The following is a 25,539-nucleotide window of genomic DNA, read 5'->3' as shown; positions in this document are numbered from 1 at the left end:
TTCCTCTCAAGGTCCACAACTTAGAAGGTGCTCGTGACCTCAGTGAAAGTTCTCCAAAAATTGCTCAAGAATGCTAATTATTTCCGGGAAGGAGTTGTAAATTACATCACATACAAAAAGGAAGTTCTGTCCCAAATAATTTGGGACACTTTTCTTTCTTACCATGTTACAATGTAACCATCACATTTTCATGGCTCACTTTAACAGAGAAAACAAAATCTAGACTGTGTTCAGCTCAGCTCAGTTCAGTCGCTCAGTGGTGTCCGGCTCTTTGCACGCCATGGACTGCAGCATGCCAGGCTTCCCTGTCCATCACCAACTCCCGGAGCTTACTCAAACTCATGTCCATTGAGTTGGTGATGCCACCCAACAATCTCATCCTCATCATCCCCTTCTCCTCCAGCCTTCAATCTTTTCCAGTGAGTCAGTTCTTCACATCAGATGGCCAAAGTGTTGGAACTTCAGCTTCAGCAACAGTCCTTCCAATGAATATTCAGTGACCCCACAAAAGACTCAGCCAGGCTTGCCTGTGAGTGTCCAGGAGTCTCTGGCGGAGGCGTGGATAGACAGTGGCCTGCTGCAGAGTCAGGGGCACTGACTACAACAGTTCTGGGAGCCGTGGTGTGCTGGCATAAGTCCTTTTGAAGAAGGTCGCCATTACCACCATTACCCCTACCATATTCTCTGGTGGCTCAGACAGTAAAGCGTCTGCCCACAATGCGGGAGACCCAGGTTCGATCCCTGGGTTGGGAAGATTCCCTGGAGAAGGAAATGGCAACCCACTCCAGTATTCTTGCCTAGAAAACCCCACGGATGGAGGAGCCTGGTGGGCTACAGTCCATGGGGTCACAAAGAGTCAGACACGACTGAGCAACTTCATGGAGTTTGGCTCAGGGAGGGGACACAGCCCCACCCATCAACAGAAAATTGGATTAAAGGTTTGCTGAGCATGGCTCCACCCATCAAAGCAAGACCCAGATTCCACCATGGCTAATGCTAGTCCCTCCCATCAGGAAGCTTCCACAAGCCACTTATCCTTACCCATCAGAGGGCAGACAGAATGAAAACCACAGTCACAGAAAACGAACCAAACTGATCACATGGACCACTACCTTACATAACTCAGTGAAACTATAAGCCGTGCTGTGTAGGCATGAGGGACCCACCCAAGATGGACGGGTCATGGTGGAGAGTTCCGACAAAACATGGTCCACTGGAGAATGGAATGGCAAATCACTTCATCATTCTTGCCTTGAGAACCCCATGAACAGTATGAAAAGGCAAAAAGACCTTGTTAAAGCATGTAAATAGGAAAGCAAAAGGTCTAATCAAAATGTAGGAGTATTTCTTTGTGAACTTAAGGGCCAGAAAGAGCTCTTGAATAAGACCCTAAAGCACAGAATGGATGCATTCCTATTTAAAACAGGACAACAGTGGCAATAGCGACCAATGACAGATTCAGAGTTAATATTTGCTGACACCTAAAATTGACGATGGATTAACATCTCGGCAGACAAGGTACTCCTGCAAATCATCCACATCAACAATAGCAGCAGCAAGAAGTATTAGCAACAACAATCACCAAGGCTGAGGACCCAGTGGGAAAATGAGCCACTGGAGCAGACCCAGATGGTTAAAAAGTATCTGAAAAGATGTTCGCCAGCAGGAGCAATCAGAGAAATGCATATTACAACAACAGTGAGATGTAACTTCACAGCCAACATTAGAAAATCAGATAATACCAAGTTTTTGGTGCACTGCTGATGTAAGCCGAAATAGTCGTGAGGAATAAAAAGAAACCAGAACACAAAATTCAACTATGCAAATGGAACTGAGAAAGTAAAATATGCATTCCTAGTTTCTAGATATATCCATCTAAATTTCCATTCCAATTTAAAAGTCTCAATATTTATTTAAAAATATAGTGACATTTCACATTTTTGGGAAAATACAGATTATGTAATAAATGCTATTGGTACACTTAACCAGCTGGTTACAGAAGTTTAACTTCCTCCTCATAATGTAAACCAAAATAAACTCCAGATGGCATATAGTTGATATATAAATAGCAAATATGTTTTGAATAAAATGAGTGAATTAAATATTTAAATATATCTACAACTAAACTTATATTCAAATTCATCTTCTAAGATTTTGGTCCTTATTGTTGAAAGTGGAACCAAGACCACAACAAACACATCTACTTATTTAGGGAAATTTTTAATGGGAAAAGAAATTATAAAAAAAATAGGTCAATATTTAAATTATTTTAGAATGGGGAAGGATTACCTGGCAATGACAAAAGGAGGATATTATAATGGATAAAAAGGATGGATGCAACTACATACAATTTATTCACTTAGGCCATGCCCTGGGGTAGGCAGAGCAGGGATGGAACCTGTGCCCCTGGCAGAGGAAGCTCAGAGCCTTAACCACTGGGCCACCACTTAAGTCCCAAACTACATATAATCTACAGACACCTTTATTTGTAGTGGGCTCAATCCCAGGGATGGTGGAGCCTGATGGCTGCCATCTATGGGGTCGCACAGAGTCGGACACGACTGAAGCGACCTAGCAGTAGCAGCAGCAGCAACTGATTGCCTAATCCGACTGCCATTTTCAACCCCGATCTCTGAGGCCTGTCACATAGAGGATGGAAAAGTGGGTACTTGCTTTCTCAGCTACCTATCTGACCATGGATACCATTTAACTTAATTCTAACAGAGGAGACATACAGGATGTTTCTGGAAAAGCTTTTAAGGGGACAGAAACTTGTGGTACCTCTGTTCCTCTTGCTTCCTGCCTTGAATTTTTGCTATAAGAGTCTGCTACTGTATGAACCATCTCATTACCAAAAAGCAATAAACATGAGACTGAAAACTCAACATGCAAAGACAGCGAGATAAGCAGCAAAAATATCAGGTAGTTAATGGCATTAGTGAGTGGTATCCCAGGTGGCTCAGTGGTAAAGAATCCACTTGCTATGCAGGGGACATGGGTTTCATCCCTGGGTCAGAAAGAGTCTCTGGAGAAGGAAATGGCAACCCACTCCAGTATTCTTGCCTGGGAAATTCCATGGACAGAGGAGCCTGGTGGGCTACAGTCCACGGAGTCGCAGAGGGTCGGACACGACTTAGGGACTAAGCAACACTACCGCCTAACATGGGGCCATCTACCTTCAGATTTCTTGTTATGTCAGATATTTAAGTGTCTTTATCATTTAGGTTACTGCTGTTTTATTACTTGCACATTAAAAAATTTTAACTACATCTGTATCTGCCACCAAAAAATTACCAGAAACACGATGAAGGGCAAACAAAGATTGGGGGAAATATTTGCAACATACATGATGAATTAGAATGCAACATCCTCATAAAATAGGAAATTGCAACACCCTCAAAATGCAGTGGCCAAAAAATGAATGAAATATAATTTCTCCTTATTGGAAATTCATGAAATATAAATAAGTCTCAAATAAAAGAACCAAAAGACATTTGCAACCTATCAAATTAACAAATTTTTAAAACAAGAAAATAACTTCCAGGATTGAGCAAGACTGAGTGTAGGGGCAGGGAGAGAGTAAATATTCTTTCAAGAAGACAATTTATCACTCTGTATTAAGGTTTAAGAAAAATGGATAACCCTTGATCTTGTGATTTTACTTCTAAGACTTTATCTCACATAGTATGTGAAAAGCAAAATCTACAAAGATGTTCATCACAGTGTTATTTATAATGGTGAAAAATCAGAAATAACTTAAATGTTCAGCAATAGCAATTGGTTAAACAATAGTGTAACTTTTCTGGAAAATGAAATAGTATGCCAATATTAAACGTTACTGTAGGAAAATATTTAGTTGTATGGAAAATACACTGTGTTAAGTGAGCTGAAAACTTACAAATCAGTATATAGAAATCAGAAAGAAAGGTGAGAGAAAACCCACTCAAATATGAACAACCAGTCTGTGTTAGTTTGAGTAGGCGTGATTATGAATTTCTTTTGTTGTTTTTGTTTCTATGCCTATTTTTTCTGTATTAAACATGCATTGCTTTTGCATAGAAGGCGCAGTTAATAAGGAGCTTCTAGGAGGCTTAAGTACTATGGGACATAAAATTTCCGGAACCTCTTTCTTCCCCCGGACCCCCTCCTTTTCTGCTCTCTGCGTCTGGTTTCTTTCGCCTCTTGTCTTCCCTGGTCAGCTTCGCTGAACGCGCATTATAGGAAGCGCTATTCGGGAGTTCAGCTCCACGGAGACCGAGACCAGCACGCAGCGTTTGGAGAGCCGCGTCCCCTGCGGAGCTCGCAGAGCGCGGAGGGGCTCCCGGCTCCCCATCAATCAGCTGGTGATGGCCACCCCGACGGAAGGACTTTTCCAGAACTCCTTGCATTTTCCTTCAATTCTCTGGAGGTTTTCGCGATTCCAGCACGCCTGCCCGCCGGCAATGGCCCCATAGCCAACCGCACTCGCGTTCGGGGTGCGACCTGCCCACTGCTGCGGAAATGGCAGCGCTGGGTCCCCATCGCAGACTCCTAGGAAGTCCCAGCCCCTCCCCGGGAAAAGGCCCCATCGAGTGCCTTCCAGGCCCTCTGACACCCGGAGGCACCAGATAGGTTCCAAAGCACTTTGCTAGAGGTAATTCCATGTTAAACAAACAGCAACAAAAATAGCGCCCACTGCAGGGAACAGCCGGTGCGGGGCAAGGAACTGAGAAAAGCCAAGTCCGAAATCCTGCTCAAGGAGCTCACAGGAAGGGTGGGGTCAGGAGGGGTGGTGGGTGAAAACCACCCTCACAGGAGACTCAGGCCCTCGTGACGTACAATGAGCCAATATCCTGCGCATTTTACCGAAGAAGTTGGCGAAGGGAAACAGGCATTTATTGAACGCCTACTATGGGCCAGCTACTTTCACCTAAGCTACCTTTTAGTCCATAAAGCAAGTGAAGCCCTGGGGAAAGAAATAGGTCCATTTTACCAATAAAGAAACCGAGGTTCAAAGGAATAACACTCCCATTTTACAGATTAGGAAACTGAGGCCCCTAGGAGGAGGATCAAATGCCCAAGACCTCACCAGCAAATGCGTGGCTCTAATCTGGGTCTGAGGACACCAAAGCCGGAAGGGTTTCTCCTTTTTCGCCCTGCTTCCCCCATAGGGACCACTTTGCGACCCCATAGACTGTAGCGCCAGCCAGGCTCCTCTGTCCATGGAATTCTCCAGTCCGGAATACTGGAGTGGGTAGCCGTTCCCTTCTCCAGGGGATCTTCCCAAGCCAGGGGTCGAACCCAGGTCTCCCGCACTGCTGGCAAGTTCTTTACCAGCTGAGCCACCAGGGAAGCCTTAGAAACCACTAGAGCGCCCCAACTTGTCCCGCGTCAGAGCTGCAGAGAGTGCGGCACTCGAGAGGATTTTGCTGCCTTTACTCCAGCGCCCCCTATCGGGCTCAGCTGCCATTGCTCATAATACTGTTCAGGCGCTTCCCGGCCCTCGAGACAGTCCCCGCTGCTGACCCTCCAAGCAACTTGACCCCTGCTCGATTTCCTCCGTGAAACCAGAGTAAGTGGAAGTTCTGTCGCCCCTTCGAGGGTGGGACGGAGCTGCCCAGCCCGGTCTGCTCGCTGTTTTCCCAGCCTGTTCTGAGGTTTCCTAACCCTGAACCCCGCGCTCTGAAATGCGTGTCCACCTCCAGGGAGATGTGGAGGGGTTCACATCAGCTGGAAATGGAATTTCTAGCCATCGGGCAGCATTTGAGGAGATCCTAGACCTAGAAGTCCTATTTACACCGTTAAAGACAACGTGAAAGCATGCCTTGTACCCAGCTGCCTTTTCCCGATTTTGTCTCTTGCCACGGAGGTGTGTGGTGTGGGTGGAGGTGACGCTGAGGTGTGTGTGTGAGAGGAGATCGCCTGGTGCCAACTGGAATGATATTCTGACTGGTGACATGCTTGTAGCTGTACCCACTACCCCTCTCCGCACACGCAATCCGAGCGGGGGTAGAGATGGGCAGTTGGGAAGACAAGTGTATTATGGGGAAGAAAGTTGGATCTGGAAGCCAAGTGTGCGTTTCGGAGGTTGAAGGAAGAGGTGACTTGTGCAGAGAGGGGAATGGGAGCCTTTTGCTCACCCCTCCCCTTCCCAGGTGGCTCAGACAGTAAAGAATCTGCCCCCAGTGCGGGAGACTCCGGTTCGATCCCTAGGTCGGGAAGGTGCCCTGGAGAAGAAAATGGTTACCCATTCCAGTACTCTTGCCTGGAGAATCCCATGGACAGAGGAGCCTGGTGGGTTACTGTCCATGGGATCTCAGAGTAGGACACGACGGAGCGGCTAACACACACACACACACACACACACACACACACACACACACACACACACACACCAGATCGAGGAAAGGGTCCCTGGGGTGGGGGTCGCGATGCCCGCAGGCGCAGAGAGCAGGGCGAGCTCAGGGCCGCGGAGCGCGCGTGTACAAGTGTGTACGTGTGTGTACGTGTGAAATGCGGCCCGGCGGCCACGGTGGAGGCTAAGCTCGGCAAAAATATGAATAATCAACACATCGCTCACACCTCCGCGGCGAGCGGGGAGGGAGCTGGCGGGTCTCGAGGGCTTTACCCTGCCGGCTGGCAGAGAGGGGGCGGTGCTGGTACCATTAGGAAAAGACGCGCGGGAGGGGGGCGGGGGTCGCTTCGGAGGAGCACATGTTGTCTTCTCCCTCAACTAAACCGAGAAGCCGAAAAAAAAGGGCCAGAAAGAGTCCCACTGAACTTTTTCTGTGTTAAGGCCTTAAGTTGCTCACCATTGTGTTGCCTTAGAAGTGGGACATCAGTAGGGGTCTTTGTTCCCTACTTATCAGCTGAGATGTCACTTGTCACCTCCCATTCTCATTTCATTCAACTGTAAAGTGGAGGCAAATAGGTCCGTCTTAAAGTGTGGCTGTCAAGTTTAAAGGTGAGAAAGTGCCCGACAGTGCCTGGCTCCGCAGAAGTGCTGGGTAAACGTCCCGCCTGCGTTCGTTTGTATCTTCCTTTCAGCCCTGTTCTGCGGGAGACTTGCTCGATTGGATCTCTTAATGCGGGTCAATTCGCCTTAATTCCGCGGTGACGGAGACGCCATCGCCTTGGTGCGCAGCTTCCTCCTAAAGGGGTTGCAAACGGCGGGCTTACCCCAACACAGCCTCAAACCCGGGCTTGACGCGAACGCCACCCTATCCACCCAGGAAATCGGGTCCCCAGGTGCGCGTGGAGGCCGCAACAGGCACTTCTTTCTCTGTGGATCACCTGTTCCTCAACACACACACACGCACCGTGGACCCTGCTCCGACGTCTGCGCTCCAAACGTCCAAACGCGGCTGCTGCTTCGAAAATTTGTTCAGCTGACCTTTCCGCGTCTCTGACTCGGCTCCATCGCTCACTCGGTATGCCCGGAACAAGAGAATGAGAGGGAAGGGTATTTCTGAGAGGGTGAAAGAGCAGGAGAGAAAAGAAGAGGAAGAAAAAGAGGAGAGAAAGAGGAAGTGACTTTTTGGAGTTGTCGAATGTTAGGATAAAGCCCTCTGACTCCTTCAGTCCGTTTTCATTGGCCTGGGTGTCACATCGTGTGTCTGAAAAGTGTTTTTCGTCGCCTCAGTATTTCTGCAGCTGTTCCCGCTGGAATCCCTTTCACTCTGAAAAAATAAATCAAGAAGAGAATCTAAATTTTTACCAAATTGTCTTTAAAGGGCTCTGTTTGGTATGATGATAGAGTCCTGAAATATTTGTAGCACATTTGTGAATACAGTAGTTCCTGCCCCTCCCCCACCTCGGGGAATTCTTTTATGAAGCGTTCAAGTCCAATTTCAATAAGAAATTTGGAGTGGAGTTGGTGGATTTGGATATTTAACTGATGCAGAGTTGAAATCTGAACTGGGAAGGAGTGGAGTTGGGTATTTTAAAAAATTATTTTACGAAGCATTGTGAGCTAAATATTGTCAAGGTTCAAAGATAGTGAGCCTACCTATTTCTACTCAGACAAATAAAAATCAAAAGTGTCAACTAAAGCAAACAAATTGGAAGATTCACTTCCGAAGAGAGATTTTCGGAGAGTACTGCTTTTTTACATTTATAAAACCCAGACTGTCCCTGCGGATCGAATTCCCTGCGAACCAGTCAGGCTCAGTTTGTCCGGTTGCTAGACCTAAGCGCCCCGTGTGTGTCTGGGGGTGGGGGTGAAGATCGGGCTCTGTGTGGGGGTGGGGGTGGGGGTGGATGGGGGTGTTCTCACACCTTCAGTTTCATCTCTGGGCCATGCTGGACGAGAACTAGGCCCAGAGAGCAATTTTCTAAGAAAAATCTCGGAACCTCTGACCCGGAGGAGAGACGCGGCGCCCAGGAGACTGGACCGAGAAACTGGGGAAACCGGCCTTAAAACCAATCGGGAGGAAATTGAACGTATCGCACCAAGATGCAGATGTGAAATTTGAACGCGGGGGAGGGAAACACCCGGGGGTTTCTTGGGAAGAGTAAACAAAGGAGGGGACAAGGGGAAAGACGGAATACCACGACCCCGACCTTGGTTTTGTGTAACTAGATGGTCAGGAAGAATTTTAATAATGTTCATCTCGGATTTTTCTCGACCCCGGCAAGGGGCGGAACGAAGCTGGCTGGCCCAAGTCCCGGAGGCGCGCGCGGGCTCCGCACCCCCGCCGGGCAGGGCTTCCCCGGGCCGCAGCTGCGCCTGCAGGGCCTCCGCGCGGCTCAGGGCGGATTTTTTGTGGCGTGTTCGAAAAGGTGGTTTGTTCGGGGGTAGCCGGAGGCCATCGAGATGCTAGAGACCCTCCGGGCGCAGCCACCGCGCCGCTCACTCCATCGTTAACCAGCGCTCCTCCTCGGCGCGGGTTGCCGACTGCGCCAACCCCCTCCCCAAACCCACACAGACCTAATTAAACCCAACTCGGGTGGCAGAAACGCTCTTTGCTCCCCGAAGGCTGAAGCGCCGCCTTTCTGGGCCCAAGGCTGCTCCTCCCCGTTCCGTGCCCCCTCCACCACCCTCCTTGCGCTAGCCACGGAACTCAGTCCCAGCCTAGAGGGAACTTGGTTGTCCGTGGCTTGAAGCCCACAGGGCCCGCAGCATCGTGGCTACCGTTCGCCCCAAAAGCCCTGCGCCGCGGTGACAGGGAGGGCACCTCTAGCGCAGCCGGAGGGGAGCGGAGCGGCTCTCCGCTACACCCAGGTCAGGGTTCCGGGGCCCCGATTTTTTAAAACTGCCTCCTGGCTGGGCACTGAGGCCCCTGAACTTGTCTCTGGGAGGTGAGGTGGGGGCGCCCGCCGTGCGGGGTCGTCTGGTTTGGGGCGGGCAGCAGGGAGCTGGGAAAATGAACCAATTCATTCGCTTCCTGAGGGGCATAATTTGGGTAGCAGCTGGTGCGGGAGAGAAGAGCCAGTGTCCTCGACCCTGGGTCTGCCCTTTAACCTCAGCCAACACAGGCCTCAGGGGCAGACGGTCCGGGCCCTCTGCTGCCTCGGGGTCCCTAGAGGCTGCGCTCCGTACCTTTTCTGGTACGCTGCAGGTCAGAGACCCCCTAAGGGTAAAAAAAAAAAAAAATCGCCGGCCTCCTCCAAAAGTCTTGAGGGCCTCACGGACTGTTCAACACTCTCCGCCAAGGAGCTCGTTGGCTCCGCTGGGCACGAACTGAGGATGAAGATGGGGAGTGGGTGGTTACTTGAGGTTCTGAGAAATTTACAAACAGAGTAGGGCCGGAGTAGAAGATTCCAGGTGTCTAGTTTTTGCAGGGATGAAATCACCCATAAAAATCTGCATAAAATACCTGAAACAAGAAGTAAGTTTCATCCTACAAATTTTTCCGCCCACCCTCCTTTCTTCTTTGGACATCTATCTTACTTGGCTTTTACAACAGTCCTGTTCCATAGTTCCATATTTTTATGCTCAATCGCCTTTCACCCCTGCCCTTCTCGTCCAACGACACCAATCCAGAGCCCGGGGATGGAGGTGCCACAGTCGACACAAACCAGAGGTGGAGATTTCACAACCTTTATGGTCTCCCTACCCACACCATCAACCACCCCAATCCCGGGATCCGGGTTTGTGTAATGAGGTTCCGCGCACCCTCTCCGTCTCCCGGTCGGTTTTCAAGCGAATCTTCGCAGTAGAGCCCCTTGCGCTTCCCGAGTGCGTTCGGTCCACGCAGTCAGGTCGTGGTTTGCCCTGGGCGTAGCGTGGAGGCGCAGATCCATAGCTTTCTCAGGAGAGCGGCATTGCTGAAAAGTGCGTGCTTCCTGTCCTCCCAGGCAAACGAGTTGCAAAGGCGCTGTGTCCTCTAGCGGCAAACTCTCGCAGTTCAATTGTGAGCGATCAGCTACACACTAAGGGATCTCGTCGGGAGTCAAGGCGCACTCAGATTTGCGTCCTAAGTGTGTGTTGGTGGGGTGGGGTGGGGAAGTCTCCAGAATGAAACCCAGGCTTTAGCCCGGGCCCTCTCGGTAATGAGGCTGGGAGGCCTGGGCACAGCCGCTCGAACTGTGCGGAACAGCTGATTTGTCTCCTCCACGGCAGATGGTCTTTGAGCACAGATTTGCATTCATTGTCTTCAAATCTGTTTTCGCGCTGGTGTTCTAGATTTCAGCAGCAGATCTATGCACAGATCAGAATACAAAAGGAGAAGCCAGAAAATAACACCCAGCCAGGAGGATTTTTTTTTTTTTTTAATAGGCACCGCGAGCTGCCCGGCGTAGTTTAAAAGCCTTCTAGGGTTTCAGCTGTTTGGCGGAGCTTGCCGCCGCCTCCCGGCCCTCAGCCCGCGCGGCCAGCACCGTGGCGACCGCGAGCTTTGGGCAAAGTTTCCGCAACTGCCCCGCTGCCTCCCCGCAGCTCCTCTGCTGGGCCCCGGGGGCTTCGGGAACTGGCGGGGCGGGGGGTGGCGGTGGGAGGGAATGGGGACAGGAGGGAGCTCCCGGGACAAACGCCGGGCAGCTCTCGCACTCAGCCTGCCACGATCTGTCAGCAATCTCTCATCTGCACCGGGTGCAACTCAGGCTCGCGTCCGCCGGGGGGTATTTTCCTTAGCGCTCAGACCATTTCCCCCGACATCCTATTTATTTGAATAGCACTTGAGCCTTGTTCGTCCCCCTCCCGCCACCGCCCACCCCGCTCCGCTTTCATTCATATATCCTTGTCTTTTAACCTGTAAACGGCTCACAGTCACCAAGTAATTCCAGGAGACTCGAAAGAGCCCGTCCGGGGAACTGGGTTGCTCTCGGGAACGTTTGCACAAAACATTAAGTACATGTGGTCACACTCCGCTTCTTCATAGACCTGCACATAGAACCCAAGCAGCCCTGGGAATGAATATGCCTCCCGCAGGCTACGAAAGTCCGCATTTAGAGGCAGGCTCGCTGAAGCTTCCAGCGGCCGTGACCAGACTTAGCCGGCGCGCACCAGCCGGCAGGGCCAGGCTACCCGACTTCAGGGCAAGATTTGCGGGCCCCCATCTAACGCGCGCGCGCGCGTACACACACACACACACACACAGACACACACACACATGAGGTTCACACACACACACACACACGAGGTTCGGGCTAGGACTCAGCGCCCGCAGCTTTCTGTCCCCTTTCACCTCCCGGACTACAGGCAACGCCGAGCGTGGCGCGCGCCGCCTAAAGACGTCGACCAGGCCTGCCCAGCGCCGGCCAATCCCGAGCGTTCATGCAAATGAGGCTCCTAATCGGGCCTCGGCTCCGCCTCCCGCGGCCTGGGGCAGTAGTAACCCATTCATGGGGCCGGCGCGCGGTTGTAACCCGGCTCCGCAGTGTTCGCAGCCACCGCCTCCTCTCGACTCCGGGTCTTCCCCTTCCTTATACTACCGATCCTGTTGGGGATTTTTTTTAAAATTTTTTTTAAATTGGAGCGGTGGGGAGGAGCAGGGAGGGGGGGTGGGGGACCAGGAGGAAGGGGAGAGATTAGGCAGCCATCAATCTCCTCCTGTTTCTCCCAGAACAGGTGATGCTTCAAAATTGTGATCACTTTCTGGAGGCAGCGCTGCCACTGGAAGGATGCGAGCGACCTAAGGCGGAGGGCCTGAGGCGGCAGATCTGAACTTGCGAAGGATATAACCCAAACTTTAGCTACATCAGCCCGCACCTCACGCGTGGAAGCAAAGGACAGGTTATCTTTTATTATTTTCCCCCACGAGAGACTCAAACGAGCACTTGATCCCGTTTCTTGGATTGCTTCTGGAGGACACGGCTTGGTAGCAACGTTGGGAAAAGCGAGGACAGGGTTGTAACTCATTTTTTTAAAGCGACAGTAGATAAGACTTTTTAAATGTTTGGGATCCAAGATACTTTAGGAAGAGGACCAGCTCTAAAAGAGAAATCGCTGGGCGCCGAGATGGATTCGGTCAGGTCCTGGGTCCGAAACGTCGGCGTGGTGGACGCCAATGTCGCGGCGCAGAGGTAACGGGACGGCCGCAGAGTGATTCTGCTCGCGATCTCTCGCCTGTTCCCTCTCGCTCTCACTGTCTGTCTCCGTGTGTCATCCCCCTCGCTGGTCTCTCTCTTGCTCGTTCTCTCTCCTCCGCATCTGTCGCCCTGGCCCCGCGCGCTAGGGCTCACCCTCCGGCCGGCAGGTCGCTGCTGTTAGAATACTTACCCCTCCGCCAACACTCGGGTTTCTGAAATGCCTGGGTTCCCCACTCCTTCTCCGCAGACTACTCTTTGGGAGGAAAAATAACAAAGTAGTATCTGATGCTTCTCAGCTTGGTCCCCAGTCCTGGCAGGCGGGCCGGGCCAGGAAAGGAGAGTGAGGACCCAGACCGGCGGCCGCCGGAGGAGAGCCGGCTTCCCGGCTATTCTCGGGTTTCGTCTCGCTCCTTGAGAGCGCCTCTCCTCCCGCATCTTGTTGGGCGATTCCTGGAGGCCCGGAGCCCATGGCCAGATGGCGGCGGCGGCGGCTGGAGGAGCCGGAGAAGCCGGAGCGCGCCTGCCAGGGAAGCAGATCCGCCGGGCGCCCAGGGAGGGGGCAGGCTGGAGGGTCCGGGCGCAGAGATAAAACAGTGGACCAGACGCACAGAGGCGGGGGTGAGGAGGAGAGAAGAGACTAAGCAGAAAAGACGGGGAGTAACAGTAGAAGGAACCACAGAGGGAATGAAAGGAGGAAAGGAGACGTGAGGCAAGCGCAGGGGTGACCAAGCCTCTAGTTATACGGGTCCCTGAAGTTGACTTTGTTTTGAGCATCCTTGTGCTGGGGGTAGTAAACGCCTTGTCTAGGCTGCCACCCCGTGAAGACATTCTGGTTCCCCTCCCGCATCACCACTGTGGAGCTGAGATGTGTGTTCTCCACGACCTTGTCTGCGGGAAACAGCTCCTTAACGCCCAAGAGTCCACGAACTTCTTCCCATGACTGCAGCCTCTCTATCGGCTCTCCTGGCCACCCCCCTCTAAGTCCCGACACCGCGCGGAGAAATGACTCCAGTCCGGGCCAGGACTCCAGGTGTCCCGGTTAGAGCGAAGCGGGCCGCCACCCTTGGAGGAGAGGAAGCCAGAGTCGCTTCGCTCGGGAGACCCGGACAGGCGGCAGCTCCCTCCCTCTGCCTCAGCCCGGGGGCGCCAGTGTCCTGGAGCAGATGGCTCGCCGCGGCGGCGGCGGCTTTCCTGGCCGTCTGGGGGACTCGCTGGGCTGCGGGCCGAGGGAAAACAGGCGGGACCGCAGAGCGGGTGCCTCGGCGCAGTCCCTTAGCCGACCTCTCGAAAGACACCTCCTCTGCTTTCCTCCTTTCCCCGATCCAGTAATTGTTAAAGTTGAAGCAGGCAGTCCGATGGGAGATTCTAGTCAAAATCTTACACTCTTCAAAAGAGTGAAAGTACTCGCGCGCCCCGGGGAAAGACGCCCGGCGACCCCAGCGCCCCGAGCAGCTACGTCCATCTGCTTGCTGTCCTGGGCGCCGGGTCTCCTGTTAAATGTGATCTGGCGGCCAGTGTGTCTCCGGCCGCGACAGGTCAGCGGGGAGATGTGTGCACAGACTCAGTAGGCTCCAGGGCATCTCCCGGTTCCGCCAACGCGGCTTTCGCGGTCAGCGGGTTTGGCCGGCGACGCCCAGAGATGCGGCTTGAGCCGGGAGACTGTCGGCTCCAGGCGAGGACGCGCTCTCACTCTTAATAACATTTCGGCTTGTCCCAAGTTCAGCAGTTCCAGGGGCGAGGTCCTCAGGATCACGTCGTCCGTGGTGAGCCCCGATCTCTAGTACTGGTCAAGGGGGCTTGCGCCCTGCCCCTAGCCCGCGCGCAACTTTTCGGAAGAGCGAGGGAAGCAGGAGGTGAGGCCTCCCCGCAAGACTTGGACTTAGCCTCTAGGCTTCCCGTCCGGCCCCCTCAGGGTTCTCGCCCACCGCCTTTCTGAGTAGTTTGGGAGGCGTTGTGGGCAATAGTGCCAGGACGGGTAACTCCAATGAAGATGAAGGAAAAGGGTCACTTCTTTCAAAGTGATGAGGCGCTTAGCCCCTATGCTCCGGGCCCAGCTCCGAATCGAATCCTGACCCAGTCGGGGGAACCACTTGAGGAACAAGATGGGGGCGGCCCGAGGGGACAAGAATTGGGCCGCTGGGGGTGGGGAGGACCCTCCGGGCTTTGGTCTGCAATCGGGGTTCCTTGGTCTCTACTAAAGGCTGGAGATTGAGCTCCCGGGAGTGGGATGCCCGCAGGCTGGAACAGCTGTGACTCCTTTAAGAAGTCCCTACTTCTTAATCGTAATAGAAGAAAAGGACCCTTAACACACTGCTATGTTGCCTGGGCCCGTTTGGTAACTTCGTGTCTTTCTCTCTTTCCTCGTGTCCTGTGTCCCCACCGTGCCTCTTCATGCGCAGCGGCGTAGCCCTGTCCCGGGCCCACTTTGAGAAACAGCCTCCCTCCAACTTGAGGAAATCCAACTTCTTTCACTTCGTCCTGGCGCTCTACGACAGGCAGGGGCAGCCGGTGGAGATCGAGCGCACCGCCTTCGTAGACTTTGTGGAGAACGACAAAGTAAGCGCAGGTCCCCTCCTCCCCTCGCGGGTCTCATAACTACCTACTTGCAAAGCACTAAAGATCCCATCTGTCACTCCGGAGACTTTTCCGCTCCCATTAGGAGGCATGATAAATCGAGGCTTCTCACCCCCAGCCTCCTAAATCAGTCGGATTTCCCCGCACCTTCTCCCGCCTGCACCTCCCGCAGGGGCGCTGGTGGCTTCTCACCCGACTCCTGGATCGTTAGCAGAGCGTGGTCACGGATTGACCGCGGAGCAGATATCCTTCCGACAAGAGCATACATAATTTAAGCATATAGTCAAGGCTGCCGCTGCCCTTCTCCGGGTTATTTATTATTATTATTTTGCACCTGCGATCGCCTCAGGGTGGGTAAGATAGGTAACAAGGTGGAAACTCACAAAAACCAGTCTTGGCTTGCCGGACTACCTGCCCCAACCCCAGCCTTCTCTTCCACACTGGTTCCCACAGCAGTGCCAGTCCCCAACCCAGGCCTGGGTGTGGGCGCTGAATTCGAGCTCAGATGAATAGGATGTGGGAAGAAGGGAACATCTCTTGCCTTCTCTGGGCCTCAGTCCTCAGCTTCCTCAGCTGTACAACTCAAGTTTGGGAGCAGGTTCCTCCTAGGGTTCTTCTTGAACTTGGGCTTGGGTCCCTGAGTTCATTGTCCCAAGCCTCCAGTCCTGGTGGGACATGGCCAAATGCTGCTCTCCCAAGTGACAGGTCGCTTCCTTTCTGCAGCATCGGATGGGTTGGGTGGGGTCTGTTTAAACGCAGCATGGACATGGTGTCTGGTGGTCCCCAGTCTGGGAGTCACCTTTGTGAGGACATTTTTAAGAGGAAGGGACAGACTGTTGGAGAGGGTCAAATGCCTGGGAGCCTTGGAAAGTTTTGGAGCGTGGGCAGCATCCAGTGTTGCTGCCCTGGGCCTGGGCAGGGGTCTGTTCAAAGCTGCTGAGTGACCAAGAGAAAGGCTGTGGGCTTTGGGCTAGGGAAGTCTCTTTGCTCTTTTTTATCATTTTGAGGGGATGGAAAGCAAGGGTCTCTGTCTTTTCAGGAACAAGGCAACGAGAAGACCAACAACGGCACCCACTACAAGTTACAGCTGCTCTACAGCAACGGTGAGCGCCTTGCGCCCCGAGGCGCCCGTGCTGGCCTCTTCTAAGGAAGGCAGTTGACCTTGTCCTGGTCTTTGGCAGGCATCGTCCAGGCCCGGGGAGAGCAGGGCTGCGGGAAGCTGTCTCCGAGCTAGGGGCAAGGGCGGGTGGTCTCTGACCCCAGGACGGCTCAGCTTGCACTCCGCCCTGGTCCCCCGGCGTTGGGACAGGTTTGGGGTGCCCGGGAGGGGCTCCCCAGCACTCACCTCATGCCCGCCCCATCTCCCCGGCAGGTGTCCGCACCGAGCAGGACCTGTACGTCAGGCTCATCGACTCAGTCACCAAGCAGGTGAGCCTGGCAGTTCACTCCCCTCCTCCCCCCTCCTCGGCTTGAGGGCCCTCCATTCTCCTCCCTCCCCACCCTCCTTGTCTGTCTTTGAGATTTCCTGGGTCACTCTTCACAGCCCCTCCACATCAACTGACACTTTGTTTTCTCTGGAAAAAGATTTTTTTCCCCTCTCTCTCCCTAATTGTCCAGTTTCTTTCTGGTTGGGGAGGCTCTGGGGATGGGAGTAGGCAAACAGAGGGATGAAGAGGGGAAGGACTTATTGGGAGATTCAGCACCCCCTCACCCCCACCACACACAAACATTCCCTTTTGCAACAATTATGTCCTCACTAGGGCAAACTTTTGTCTTGGTATTTTGTTGGAGTTAACCAGGCACAACTCAGGTTCAGTGCGACCAGCGGGGACTCCTGAGGAAGTTGTGGTTAGAGAGAAGAAACCCGATTCTGTTCTCGATCTAACTTCCCCTTTTCTTTGTCCTTCCTTGGGCTTCCCTGGCGCCTCCTTCTCAGCCCATAGCTTACGAGGGACAAAATAAGAATCCGGAAATGTGCCGAGTTCTCCTGACACACGAAGTGATGTGCAGGTAAGAGCCGTGTTTTCCCACGGGCTTGGCTGGAACGCGGGGCAGGTGAGCAGCTCGGGGCGCGCTGACGTGCCTGCGTCCCCGGCGATGACCTTGGGGACTGGTGGCGCGCTTGGGCGGGCGGCCTCGCCGGGACTTGCTCGTAGGGCCGGTTGGCTGGATTTCCTCCTTAAAACTCAGATTCTAAGAACAAATTGATCAGGACTCGAAAAGGCAGCCCAGAACCACTCAGGATTCCACCCCATGAGTGGCACGAGTTTGCTCCGTGGAAGACCTGCCGTCCAGCGGTCCGCAGAACGCGGGGAGGGGCTGGGTAGGCGCGGGTCGAGTTTGGGATGGGGACTTTCCCCGAGCCGGTCCGCACGGCTCGGTTCCCGCCGGTCCCGCGCATTCTAGGGATAGATGTCCAGGAGGGGCCACTTGTAGAGTTACTGAGTTAAGGTTTTGGAACGACTCAGTCTGGACAGGCCAGAGGATCGAGTGGTCCATTTGGGGGGTGCTACCCCCTTGTCCCCCAGATGAGGCACCTGCCTGTGATGCACGAGCGTTTTCTTCTTGCGGGGACGTTTCTTTTCCTAGATTTCCTGAGCCAGGGGAGTTTCTTAGGTCAGGATGAACTACCGGGCAATGGATGGGAGGAACTGGGAGAGAACCTCACCGGGTAGATCCGGGGTCTGGAGCAACAGCTGGATTTTGACGGCCGAGTTGTAAAAGGTGCAATTTACCCGGATTCCTACACCATTTCCCATTTTCTTTTCTGAGATCAATTCATTCCATTTGGGGTCCTTTCTTCTCCTGGACCAGAAGAAAAAAAATTTTTTTTAATAGAAGAAATTCATCTGTACATTTATTCATTCTTTCAACAAATGTATATTGAGTGTCTAATATGTGCTAGTTATGGAGGATCCCACAGCAAAGGAGAAAGGATATAGAAAGGAAACTCTGGGAAGAAGTGATTATTTTACTATAAAAATTTCAGTGTTTATATCCATACATGATTTTCTTCCTCCAAAATCTGATTGGAGAGAAAGCCTCAATTCTTTCATACTCTGCTACTGCTTCAGTGAATGTCTTCCAACATCAGCCTTGCTAGCTTTGGGTAATTGCAAGCCATCTGATTTAGTTTGAATTGTTTTATGGGCAGCTCCTGGCAGCCCCGTCTCCCTTCTCACCCAGTCAGGAAGAAACCATTACAATCAGACGTGTTTGTTTTGGTTTTGACCAAGTATTAGAAAAACAGACTTTGCCAACTGCAGAGTTCAGCTCTGTCAGTGGCCTCAGCTGAGGGGATTGAGGGTTCCCTGCCTGAGAAGCTGAGTGAGGTGTGGGTAAGCAGATTGGTACTCCGTTATCCCAGGGTTCCTTGATAGGTACATTCAGAAAGAAAATACAGTTCCAAGGTGAACTTGCATGTGATACCTAGGTTAAATAGTCAGAACATTTTGATTTGGTTGGCTAATTGAAGGGTGGGCTTTTCTCTGTTAAATTCTTTTTTCTACTTTCAAACATCTTTGTGGGGAGAGATTATCTTCTTACAAAAAAAAAGAAAACAAAACCCAAGTCTGGCCCATTGTCTGATGAATTATACCTATTACTTTAAATAATACTTGCATACCCCATCCAGCTGTAGTTCAGACTGACATTTTTATTTTTAAGCCCAATCAAATCCACCTCATTTTATGCTGTTTAAGCCGCAGCATCAATTTTTAAAGTCTCTAGTTTAGTCTGCATTAGTAACACAATATAAAAATTTAATGTACTGTAACTTCTCTTCATTTGAGACCTGGGAAGATGCTCTGCTATTTTCTTCCCAAACTAGAATTTAAAACAAATATTAATTATGGGTAAATAAATGATCCATGGAATGGGTATTGTGTCTGTATTTGTGTGTGTGTGTGTGTATGTTCGAGTGCTCGGAGATTAGCTGGAGTGATAGATTTGGATCTATCTGAAAGGGGGGATCCCATTCAATCTGTCAGTCAGAGCTGGTTGACTCTGCAATCAGGAAAAAAAGTTCCCTCTCCCACGTTTTGAGTCAGTTATCAGAGTCAGTGATTAAGGAGTGAGTCAGATGAGCCCCATTTCTCAATGGGCACTGCACACACAGAGTTTCATTTGCATGGTATTTGTGGCATACCTGCAAATTTTCCTGAATGCTTTTGTTCTGTCACCTTTGGTTAACAACAAAAACAAACAAAACAAAAACAAAAATTCATAAACTGATGTTTTTCTTTTGGGGGGGGGCAACAAAATAAATCTCTTTTAGGTATAACTTTTCTCTCCCTTCCCCAGTTGTCTCTACTCCTCTCTTCCCTGCTTCAGTTCATTTTGCCAATTATTAGCAAGGAGAAATCTAGTTGTTATGTCGCTGCCAGCCACCCCTGTGCCCTCAATGCTCAGAGGGTTAAAAGATATTATAATTTGAACAGAAGTCGTCTCAAGGCCTACAGCTGGCTAATAACAGAGTTGTATTGAGCCGGAGCAAACCCCACAGCTGTGACTTTTCGCCACAAGGCGCAGGCTAGACGGGGCCCTAATCAGATGGGCCAGCCGGGCAGTGGGGCCAGTGTCTTTATCGGCCAGATGGTGTGAATTTAGACACTTTTGTTATGCAATCGCAGGGAGGAGTTGGGGAGAAGAAAACAAAACAAAAGCTACCATGCTGTGCACTTATTTGAGTTTGAAATTAGAGACAGATTTTTGAAAGTTGAGGGTTGAATTTTAAAAACGATTTTGGAGGGGAAAGGGCACACTGGCTAGGAGTTTGGCTGACTGGACACTCTGTGCCCGAGACTGGCGCTTTTTTCCCTTTGCTTGTCCCCCATCTTGATCCCTTTCTGAAAAATGCAGGTAAGATTCAGCCTTGGGATAAAATTTTTCCTATTCCCCACCTCTCATCCCCAACTGGTTTGATTTTTTTTTTTTTTTCTATTTCCCTCTCCAAAGATCCCACAAGGAGATAGGGAAGGTAGACGAGGCCTGTGAGCAAGCTGAGAGTATTTCAGGTAAAAGGTTCTCCAAATAAGGACTAGAATAAAATAAGCCAAACCATGCCGAGTGAGGAGCAGAGGAAGAGCTTTCATTTTCATTCGTTAGGGGGAAAAAAGTGCTTTAGAGCTTCCCCGTGGAATTTAGAGACACAGCCTTAACCTAGCGCAAGTTCAGTTTCCTCTTTGTTTCCCATCTTTTCTTATTTTTCAGTCTTGTTCAGTTTTTAAAAAATACTTTTGGACTGGCTTGTTAGAAAATATCCCTAAGAAATCTTTTAATGACAGTAACTGAACCTGAATTGGTCACACAGGCTTTGTGTCTACACTGAAAAGAAGGGAGATTTGAGCTGGTTATCTGAGTAATTTAGGGACCTGGTCCTTCATCTCAACGCCCCATGTCCCTGATCTCAGAGTGATTGTTTGGGGAATGTGAGTTCATGGAAGTCTTATATTCTCTACTTCCCTTTGCTTATGTTACTGTTGCTGGTTTGAGGACTGAATGTCATTTAAGAAACCAAACAAAGAATAACCAGGACATCTTGATGAGCCCTTTTCTTAAAAAAAAGAATTAGCTTTGGCTAACCAGAGAAATTTGATGAAGGTCTCAGATGGGGTGAATACAGTCCACTCCTATAATTTTTTTTACCTTCATTATTATAGTCCAACAGCTGAGTGCTTGTTGCATCTTTTCTGAGTGTTAACATTAGAGATTATACTTAAATATGTTACTGCTGGAAAATGGAAGATTGAACCCTAAAGTTTCTCTGCATTTTTCTTGGAATATCATTTCCTTCCCTGAGTGGATTCCCTACATTGTATTTCGCTGGCACCAGGCTTACATTTTTATCTATTTTTCTTTTCCTCCAGAGAAAGTCCCCACGGAGAGCAGCTGAATTCAGCTGAGCAATTTTGCAAACTTATTTGGCTTCCTCAGAATCACTCCTTCTCAAACTAAAATAGATTGGCACATTCTGAATGTGTTCTCTTGTAATTAGATTGTATTTAGACTCACACACAGATTCAGGTTGGGTTGACCTGCTGGTGATGTCATAGAGGAGTCTTGTTAGAAGGTTTTCAGATACCTAGCATGGATAGGATTTTTGAAATTGTCTTGCTAAGAAAAAAAGATTTGTATGGGCTGCAAAGGTATTATTCTGATGATGTAAGCAATAGAAATAATAGAGGTGGGAGACAGGAATCAGGAGGGAGGTGGGGAACAATGATGGGATGGGTAAGGAGTTGGGAAAAGAGACAAGGGTTTTGGGAGGTGGGAGAGCAGCTGGCCAGCATTTTTATTGGTGTTAATCTTGGGATGGGCTTCCCTTGTGGCTCAGCTAGTAAAGAATCCTCCTGTAATGCAGGAGACCTGGGTTTGATCTCTGGGTTGGAGAAGGGAAAGGCTACTGGGTTGGAATTTTCAAAGTTAATACTTAATATAATTTCAAAGGCAAAGTATTTCAGAAAGTTTCAGCGGCAAACGCTAGCATCTAAGAAAGTTGAAACAAGCTTTCTTTTACTTCCTACTAATTTGATTAAATTTCTCCAAGCCTTTTCATGCCCATTGGGTGAAACTCTTTTTAAGCATATCTCACGTATTTTTAACTTTTGGAGAATGGTAGAATTGTTCACTGAAGAATCCACACATCCCTACATATGACATATGAACTTGAAATTTCTTTTTAAAAATATCTGTTTGTTTATTGATAGTTCTGTAGAGGATCAGAGAGTGCACTGTGGAGAACCAGAAAGCAAATCTTAAGACTGGGCTGGTGTTGGGGCTTTGGGTCTTTGCAACCACATGGCTTCATCCTTTTCCTTAATCTGTCGTCACTTTTGAATTGAAGGAATTTCATAGCCTCGTGGACTTCTTAAACCTAGAAGGGACTCTAGATAATCTAGTCCAACACTTTAATTTCATGTATCAGGAAGGCCAAGCCCAGAAGGGTTAAAGAGATTTGACTACATTCATGCAGCTGACTAATGACAAAGTTGGGTCAGATGTCAGAGCTCCAGTTGCCACTTAACCAATCCTTCTATTGTGCTACATCATCTTAAACCATAGAGAGGTTATTACAAGAAGGGCAACACTTACACAAATTTGGTTATTGCTGGTGTTTATGAGATGTATTCTCCAAGTGGTATGGATGATAGTGCTGCTTTTATAAGCCATGTCAAGACTATGTCCTTTACCACTACTGTGATGGTGGACCATGTGCTTGGATGAGCTGAGAGAGGTATTTAGAAGTCTGTGGTCCTCTAGAGTCTGTCATACAGAGTGAAGTCAGAAAGAGAAAAACAAATATCGTAGATTAATGGATATGTGGAATCCAGGAAAATGGTTCCGATGAGCCTATTTCTAAGGCACGAATAGAGACACAGACGTAGAGAATGGGCATGTGGATGCGGGGGGGGAAGGGGAGGATTGGATGGACTCAGAAAGTAGCATTGACATATACACACTCCACGCGCAAAATTGATAGCTGGTGGGAAGCTGCCGTGCAGCGCAGGGAGCTCAGCTAGGCACTTTGTGAAGACCTAGAGGGGTGCGATGGGGAAGTGGGGTGGCAGGGAGGGCCAAGAGGGAGGGGATATATGTATACCTATGACTGATTCACGTTGTTGTACAGCAGAAACTAGCACAATATTATAAAGTTACTATATTCCAATACAAATGATTTAAGAAAAGATTTAAAAAATGGAAGTCTGTGGTCCTGACAAGGAGCAGACAGGCAGTATGGGGTTGTGATTTTCCTGTGCTTCTGGGCACCCAGCCTCCCTTGCTCTTTTCATATTTGTTTAGGTCTTCCATGCCTTTTGGAGGGGAGTGTTTTGTTCTCTTTAGGTCCTACTGAGTCCTTCCCATCTCCATCTGCTGTATTTGCTTAGGGCCCCTTCTTTTTCTCTTCATCTCAGATGATCCCACAAGCATTTCTCCAGTGGTACCTAGTACTTTGCCAGATGGTAGCAAGGAAGTCTCGGGAGGCAGAATTTTCAGGATGGGACCTACCACATGCTAAGTTCCATTTCTGTTCCAGACCTGGTGAAAATGATTAGAGATATCTTTTTACGGTTCCCTGCTTAATTTTTTTCCCCATTTGACAATGCACACCATAGTTCTGGTAATCTTCCTTCACCTTTAGAAAATGATGGAAATGAATGAAAAAATGGATGAATGAATGATTATAAAGTACAGCGAGTTCTGTGAAGAAAGTTGTTATGTAACTAAGGTTTAGAATAATTCAGGCAGCTACTTGGGGTCTTTTTTTTAAAATACCTCTTCCTTTCCCTTATTCCTTCAAGTATTTATTAAGACACAAAGATCTAAAAATGTATATATGATAATAAAATCATTCAACATGGAGCTGGAGGTGACCTTCTAGATCTTAAAGTCCAGGTATCCATCATTCAGGTTACAAATAAAGCTCTGGGGAAAGTTGTAATTTGCTGAGAATTACCAGTTTATAAGTCATAGATGGAGAATTTGGATGAACAGTCTTGGGCTTCATGTTTAGTGTTTCTGAACATAGCCATACATTCATGCTCAAGCAGCTGATAGTTAAGCAGCTACCAAGAATGTACTCATTTTTGTGAATGTTCTTAACATTGTATGCTCACTGTATTTTCTGGATTTTAACATGTTTCATTTACTCTTTTCATTCCTTCCCAACCTACAGTCGGTGTTGCGAAAAGAAAAGTTGTGGCAACCGAAATGAGACTCCTTCAGACCCTGTCATCATCGACAGGTAGGGGGAAAAAGTGATTTTTTTTTTTTAAAGCATTTCTGGTTTTTCTCTTTTAGAATCTCAGCTCTAAGTACCGATCACTGGGCTTTGCCATAAGATTGGTTACATGTTACCTTCAAGGCATGGAACTGGTCTGACACGTGTTTTCTTGTTTTGGTTGGCGTTTCTTGGAAGAAGCCAGAACCTTCCTTTTTGAACAGATGTCTCTATCTTTTCCAGGTGCTCTGACTTCAGCCTAATGGGAAAGGATGGTGAAGAATGCCATCTCTCCCACCTGGCAGAAATAGGGTCTCATTTAGTTTTCTAGAAGAAGCAGTGCAGTTTCCTGGAAGAGGCAGTGCACCCGAAGTTACTCGGTCACTTCCTCATCACTCTCTGTGATTGCTGTTGGGCTTGAAGACTGTCAAATTAGATTATGGTTTGGGGATGATGACAAGCTTTCCATTGCACAGGGGGAGGTTCCTTTCTACCACAGAGGGTTGCATTCCAGGTCCTATGTTATGTTCAGAGTGGAAAAGATTCTTTGGGACAAGATGCTAATTCATTGAAATGTGATTTCAGCCTCCTCGGCTGTATGTTTTTGTGATTGGAACCAGAACTTACAAACCAGTGAAGAAATACCAAATTAACTTCCAGCAATCATGTAATTTTTAAGAAATCCCATATTCCCACCCCTAATTTTTTCTCTTTCGTTAAAAAACGGAGGAATTCCCTCTTGCTTCTTTCTTTGGGTTTTTGTGTTTCTAGACAGGTCCTGAAATGGATTGGAGCGGCCGCAGTCTCTAAAGTTGTTATTCCAATATTCCAACAAATTCTCAGTTGGGAGAATGAAACCTCTGGCATTCTTCCCAGAAAGCCAGCTTGCTTTCTTTGTGGAAAGTATAGCATAGCCCTAGGAATGAGGAGGCTGGAATTCTGATCCTATCCTAGCTTCTGACCTTGGACACAGCACTCAACATCTCTGCTCAGTGGTGTCACAGAGGGTATAGAGTTGGAGGGTATGGCTTTCTGTTGGACGTTGCAAAAGGTTGCTAAAATATACATGGCAGTTTTGCAATATTCCCTGAGATGCTTGGAGGAAGATGACAGTCAAGTAGGAAATGTTTGCTGGATGTATAGAGCGCCTTCACCATCTTAGGAGGCTTAAGTGAGACCCATTTGAGGGAGTTCTTTGGAATTCCTTTAGTTTTTCTGAAAGCAAATAGCTTAAAATTAATGAGTTGTAGGAACTCTGTGGGACCAGCTGTCTTCCTCGTTTGATCGGTGAAAAGGCTGAACTCAGGAATGGTGATGTGACTTGCCCACAGTTACACATCTGGTTGGAGTGAAGCTGGTGCTGGGACACAACTGTCCTCACTTCTGGCCTGTGATGCTCTTATTGCCACAACCCTTTCCTCCCAGCACTCTCTGTCCCAGTTTATACGATCACACGTAATATAATTTCCCAGGCTTCCCTCGTGGCTCAGTGGTAAAGAACCCACCTGCTAATGCAGAAGGCGCAGGTTTGATCCCTGGGTCGGGAAGATTCTCTGGAGAAGGAAATGGAAACCTATGCAACCTGCTTCAGTATTCTTGGAATCTTCATTAGAATCTTGTCTAATTGCTCTTGACTGTCTTCTGGGCTTCCCTTTGCCTTCTTCCCTTCATTTGTAGAAGGGAGAAGGTATGAAGGCAGAAATCCTATGGAGAGAGGAGCCTGGGGGGCTACAGTCCATAGAGTTGAATAAGAGTCAGATACGACTTAGTGACGAAATAACAACACAACATTTCCC

General features: G+C 49.4%; 1 protein-coding gene across 2 annotated transcripts in view; it reads left to right on the top strand.

Moving 5' to 3' along the window:
* Positions 1-11,929: 11,929 nt before the first annotated feature.
* Positions 11,930-25,539, top strand: part of EBF2 (EBF transcription factor 2) — a 221,146-nt gene continuing 207,536 nt past the window's right edge. The window contains exons 1-7 of one of the 2 annotated variants that reach the window (XM_040243332.1): positions 11,930-12,154; positions 12,330-12,444; positions 14,850-15,006; positions 16,064-16,127; positions 16,397-16,452; positions 16,961-17,034; positions 23,699-23,767. In XM_040243332.1, coding sequence (XP_040099266.1) covers positions 12,380-12,444; positions 14,850-15,006; positions 16,064-16,127; positions 16,397-16,452; positions 16,961-17,034; positions 23,699-23,767 — 485 coding nt within the window. In that variant the 5' untranslated portion in view covers positions 11,930-12,154; positions 12,330-12,379. Of the gene's footprint in view, positions 12,445-14,849; positions 15,007-16,063; positions 16,128-16,396; positions 16,453-16,960; positions 17,035-23,698; positions 23,768-25,539 lie in introns of both variants that reach the window. The other variant, XM_040243325.1, reaches the window with a different exon arrangement.

This window comes from Oryx dammah, unplaced genomic scaffold (assembly GCF_014754425.2).
Source record: "Oryx dammah isolate SB20612 unplaced genomic scaffold, SCBI_Odam_1.1 HiC_scaffold_1, whole genome shotgun sequence".
Taxonomy (NCBI): domain Eukaryota; kingdom Metazoa; phylum Chordata; class Mammalia; order Artiodactyla; family Bovidae; genus Oryx; species Oryx dammah.
The sequence above is the reverse complement of the archived record's forward strand: the minus strand, read 5'-3'. Positions and strand labels throughout refer to the sequence as shown.